Below are 6,000 nucleotides of genomic sequence, written 5' to 3' on the forward strand. Positions count from 1 at the left end.
AGTCAAAGAACACCGCTGCTCCTTCACCAAACAGCCGGACAAACGAGCAAATTTCAGACTTAGCGCCGCAACTTGCTCTTTCCAGCGTAACCTGTAGTCCATTACTACACCAAGGTAAGTCATTGCTTCAACCTGCTCTAAAGTAGACCCATTCATCGTAACATGACCCCTCAACGGTTTGTTCTTTGTAAACACCATGAACTTGGTCTTGTTAATGTTGATTTCTAGATCTTCTCATTACAGAAGTCCACAAATTTATTTATAGCTGCCTGCAGTCCCTTCTGTGTTTTGGCCAGTATAAGTGTGTCGTCTGCGAAAATTAAAAGGGGGAATTTAGTCCCCCCCAGTGATGGGGCGTCAGTGGGGATAGCTGACAGGAACTTAACCACCTGATTGATAAAGAGTATAAAGAGAGTGGGGGCCAGGACACAGCCCTGCCTCACTCCACGAGTTACTGGGAAGGATTCAGTAACCTGGCCCTGACGACCCCATCTCACTCTAGCAAAATTCCCCTTGTGCAATCTGATGGTAAGTTCAAGTAGCGCAGGTGGAACACCCATCCGTCTCAGAGCAGCCCACATCTTACCTCTGGGGACCAGATCAAACGCTGATTTGAGATCTACAAATGCAGCGAATATCTTGCCACCCCCCAAGAGCACAGTTTTCCAATAAATCATCACAAATCTTAATATTTGGTCCACAGTGCTAATGTTTGCCCTAAAGCCTGCCTGCATTGGAGACAGAATATCAGCTCCTAACATCCAAGATTCAATTTTCCCTAATAACATTCTGGCCACTACTTTTTGTAAGGCGTCAATAAGACTGATGGGGCGATAATTTCCCGCATCAGTTTTATCCCCTTTTTTGTACACGGGCAAGATCTCTGCCCCTTTCCACGACTTTGGAATGCTAGCTCCTCTTGCTATTGCATTAGCATGGGTAGTTATATACAGGACCCAGTGCACTTGATCGTACTTAAAAAGGTCTGCTGGGACACAGTCCATGCCGGGGGCTTTACCATTCTGAACTCGTTTTAGAGCAGCAACGACTTCCATTTCAGTGAAGACAATGTGATCGGGCAAAAACTCTGCAGTCAGCACACTGGCATCTTCCCTAGCTAGGGAGATCCGTTCCGTGTTGCTAAACTGCGTCGCGTAGTGCTTGACCCATTGTTCGGCTGGCACGTGATTGACTGGATTTTTCTGGTCCCCAGATCCTCCCCATCTCACAACCTCCCAAAATTTTTGTTGATTGGAAGAGGAGCTTGCTTGGTATAGGTCCGACCAACGCTGATCGTCCCAATTTATTTTGGCATCTTTGAGAGCTCTCTTATAATTAACCCTAGCTAATCTTATGTCAGTGACCGACTTGGATTTAATAGCGTCTAACAAGGAACTATGGGCAGTGCGACAGGCTTTATTATACCATTTGTTCCTTGGAGCAGGGCCATTATTTCTCCCCTTTACAGGTTTATTAAAAAAGGTTTTAATTTTATTAAAAAGGGAGTCATGAATCATCCCTATTTGTTCTAAAGAAGTGCCGACATTAAGTATGGGAACCATCAAATCAGTGGCAGCTAAGACCTCTATTGCAATCTCGTCTATGGTGGCAGGATTATCTAGAAACCTAGCTATAAATCTTACCACATGTCTATCTCTGAAGTTAATAATTATGCAGTCTCCAGGAAGGTCTTTATACCTATGACCAATCCAACTTACTCTGCGGACATGCATAATCTCCGCTTGGATATATCCTGGTAGTGGTCTATTGTTGTCTAACCAATGTATCACCTTATTTTTTTAATTCTGCATGGGTTTCCCCTCTTTCATTTCTTAACTCTGGCACTCCCTTCATGACAACAGTATAGGGAGTTTATTGTGGGGGGTAAGTCCACACGTAGGTGTTTAGTCTTTTCTATTCTGCTAGGAGTCTTCTCAACTTTTTTATCGTTCTTGTCCTTATTGTCTTCCCTCCTTGTTATTCCCTTGCCAGCCTCCCTCTCTAACCCTTCTTGCCCAGTATTCTTACGGGTTTGTGCTTGAGTGCCTAAAGTTGGGGTATGTTGGACAGGGTGATTGTCACCCTTAGCTACCGATGGTGTTGCCTTAGCAGCATCATTAGCAATATTTTTGGATGTTGTGGGATTAGATTTGACCACTGGCTTGGCATGGATGTTCATCTGTTTCAATATTTCTGAATTAGCCAAGCCCACCTTTTCAAAGTTCCCCACTTTGTCTACTAATACCCTTAATCTTTCCACTTTTGGCAAGATAAGTGACTTCATTAAGTGTTCGAATTGTTTCATAAAGGTCCATGGGGCTTGTAGGTAATATATCTTGTTGAGCCCTACACCTCTCCTCCTTGTTCTGCTGTTCAGCGCCGTTGGACTGTGTATTATTTTTGCCCCCCTTCTGTTTTATTGGGATAGGTATCAATTTCTTCTGTCTCCCTCTCATTTTGTTCCCAGACAACAGTTTTCTACTGGACACCAAATGGCTGTTATAGGCTTTCCCTCTTGGCTTTGGTGGGGGAATCACACGTGTTGTCTTATCTGCTAAATCAGTGTTTTCAATATTACAGATATCTATCCCTTCTGCGTCATCCGACACGTTGATCATGGTTGGTGATTCCTCAGTTTGCCTCATGTTAGGTGTTAGTGATAATGTACTTTGCCGACATGCAAAATCGCTAGGGGGGCTTTGGTTTGAGGAGATAACACAATTTACATCTTTTTCAGGAAGATCTGCATATGAGTCCATTAATAAGGAATCCTAAATTCAGCGCTATAGCCCCCCCCCCAAACTGCGGCCGCGGTCAGCTGGTGCAGAGGTGCGGCGGGGGGGGGGGCTCAGAGAGCAGGCGCTGCGGCAATCTGCGGCAATTCCAGCAAGGAGGCGGCAGGTTCCGCCTCTCAGATCCCCCAACAATCGAGGTATGTGGCACCAGGTTCGCTTTTGGAAAGATCCCCCTTCTCAAATAAAAAATTAAAATAAAAAAAATAAAAGATCCTCCCTTCCCAGTCTAACAACCCTCCTTCCTTAATTAGGGAAGGAACGTTGACAGTTACATGACTTTGGAAAAGGTTTTCTGAAAATACACAGCTCCATCTAAGAGCCTAGCATCCCTGCAACATTACATCTCAGAACCTAGAGTAGGGCACAATTCAATCAACAATTAGCTCAGGTTTGAAGTAAATAGGACTTAAATGTGTTGAGCAAGAGAAATACTGAGCACGTGCATTCTTTCTACTACAGACACAATCCAGCCATTAAACTACTGCAAACGTCACCCATGACCTATGGCCACTTGTTACCTGTGCGGACAAGACAGAAACACTGAAAAAGTCTAACATGTATAACACAGCCCGATACATGGGCAGACACTTAATATAATTACATGGCAATAATGCACAATTTCTCTTAAAAAGTTACATTTTTGTAAACGGCTATTGTATCTAACATGACGCATTTGGTACACCTAATTCCAAGAAGCAGTCCCCTAGATGAATAATGGCATAAAACTGTAACTCGTAAAGTTTTTTTCTACGTATTTATAACGTTCGTGTGGCTATTTTAAAATATTTCTACACAAAAGTAACATACACAAGAATTTATACGGGAATGTATTTTTGCAATTCTATTACCATTCTGCACGCGAAAAATCTGTAACTTCCAACAAACTTTAGCGAAAGAGACTTCGCAAAACAAAAAGCAACACAGTTTATGCAAAATTTAGAAGTGCAGTGAGGAGTGATCAATTGACGTGTACGCATAGAAACGTGGACAAACGTTAGGTTGAAATTCCAAGAGGACAGGGGCTTAACCTTGAAAACCAAAAATTAGTTCAGATTAGTGTCGTCACGTCTGGTACAAGAGTACAAACACCTCAACCCCCTGAAACACCCTCGCTCATTGCAAATCTATTTATAAAGGGAACCTCAGCTAAGGGTCGTTACGAAGGAATCCCACAAACGTTTTGGCCGCCTCCCGTCAGAGCAGCTGCCAGGATTGCAGCGCACACCCTGCTCCGAATGACCAGGATAGCTCTAACCAGCACCCCAACACATGCATGGAATGCAAGTGAAAAGTGTTTATTTAAATCGGGTGCATTTTCTGACCTAAAAAAGAAACTATAAAACCACAGCTACCACCATGCACCTATCTCCCCCTCACGGGGGGACCCCTCTAACAGCAAGGGCGTACTCACACAGCGATCGAGCTAGCAACCTGCCGGTAAACATCTTGGGTCACTCGCCAATGACAACTCGGGGCGCGCGCAGGGGGCCACACGCACGCACGGGCACGCAGGAGCACGTACGCCACGTAGAGGTCGACAGTTCGACTGAAGCATAAACATAGACGAAAGACGATTCGTGCGCCTTAGATCAGGAGAAGTTGGCCCGCAGTCTTTATTTTCAATACGACAGGGTGGAAGTTTGTTTTTCAGGCATTTACGATCTAGGAAGAGGGTGGCAGGCGCGAAGACTTGAGAGCATGATGGGAAATGTAGTTTTCATTCAGCCTAGCTTGATAAGTGATTAGTAGAGATTATTTAGCACAGCTGCAAGGTGTCAGATTGCTAGGTGTGACATTTTCATAATTTCAGGGTAATTCTGAATGACATTACCACGACTATGAGTGACAGTTTATCGCGAGCAAAACCAAGCAATGAAGACGAAGAAAACATATCAATATCAGAAATTACACCCATTAGAGCAACGTGAAACTCAAAGAAGATCTTAAAGCGTTTGTAAAGCACTAGAAATGGAAGGACACTCTGAGACAGACTGCGTGACTGCAGCTGTCAGTAACCAAGGACAGACAGGCACTGCATCTGCTCAGATAATCTCATTGATCTGATCATTCATGGCCAGTGCTAGCCTAAACAAGCATTTGCAATGGAATCAGTCTCGCTTTTGGGACCTTATATGTATTGAACTATGCAGCACATTAGCCTGGGCGATGAAACATCTACTGTTCTTTAACATGGAGTTTACTCCATTAACTGGTGATTTAAATAAAAACACAACTCTCGATCATATAAGCTGGGTTCATTCGGGTAAGAACTAAGCAAAACCAAGCATGGAGATGGGACTTTGCAACAATAGGGAATGGCCTGTCAAAGACTGTTAACTGATGCCCGCCGCTATGCAAGGTTTTGTGTCTGACCCTGTGAGCGGCAGCTTCTGAATCTATGTGCACTCATCTGGATATATACCCAGTGTTGTGTCCTGACCCAAGAAAGACAGACACGCTTCTTTTATTGTTTCAAGGAGCTTTATTCTCTGCATCCTTCTCTGTCCCTGTCCTTACTCTATCTGCACCTTTCCTGCCTACACTCCTCTTCCTCTGGTCCCCGGCTAACTCCACCCACCCAACTACTAGACTGCTAACTACGTTACATCTCCCCCTTTTTTAACAAATAAACAAAATAATAGACTGGCTCAAATTTCTTCAATGAGTCTTTTTGGTCGTTGAATGTCTCGGCCGGGTCGCAGAGACATGATTCCAGTATCAGTCCCAGAGTCGACTGGAGGATCTCTTGTCTGACTCCCACTCGCTTGGTCAGATCGATCATGTCCTTCACTGACTGTCGCTCCAGTCATTTTTGTGAGAGCTTCTCTCATGTCCGGAGGGCACTTCTTAAAATATGATACATTCCTAGTGATTCGTCGATGATCGGACTCCGCCGTTATCATGGTGCCCTTCTGCTGGGTGACCAGTAAAGGTTCCGTTCGGAAACGGCAATCAGTCTTTCTTTGTTGGTCTTGTTTGACAATTACACAGTCTCCTTCATTTAGAGATGGTGATCTCGCTCTCCTCCTTGCGCCTGCGTATGATTTCATTTTGTCTTTGCTGCGACTGTCTGCCGCCATCACCTCTTGATGACTACGGAGAGGCGACACCGCTCGCAGGGCTCCTTCCCAGGTCGGTATGCTGGTCCTTATGGGTCGCCCTAGCATCAGCGTGGCAGGACATTTTCCAGTGGTGGCATGAGGGG

The 6,000-nt window shown here is 44.7% G+C and overlaps 1 protein-coding gene across 1 annotated transcript in view; it reads right to left on the bottom strand.

The window, feature by feature from the left end:
- Positions 1-4,258, bottom strand: part of SUCLG1 (succinate-CoA ligase GDP/ADP-forming subunit alpha) — a 115,542-nt gene extending 111,284 nt beyond the window's left edge. Inside the window, exon 1 of the mRNA XM_086964428.1 lies at positions 4,207-4,258. Within this exon, the coding sequence (XP_086820554.1) occupies positions 4,207-4,240 (34 nt within the window). The 5' untranslated portion in view covers positions 4,241-4,258. The remainder of the gene's footprint in view (positions 1-4,206) is intronic.
- Positions 4,259-6,000: the final 1,742 nt, after the last annotated feature.

This window comes from Lissotriton vulgaris, chromosome 3_2, assembly GCF_964263255.1.
Source record: "Lissotriton vulgaris chromosome 3_2, aLisVul1.2, whole genome shotgun sequence".
In the NCBI taxonomy this organism is placed as follows: Eukaryota; Metazoa; Chordata; class Amphibia; order Caudata; family Salamandridae; genus Lissotriton; species Lissotriton vulgaris.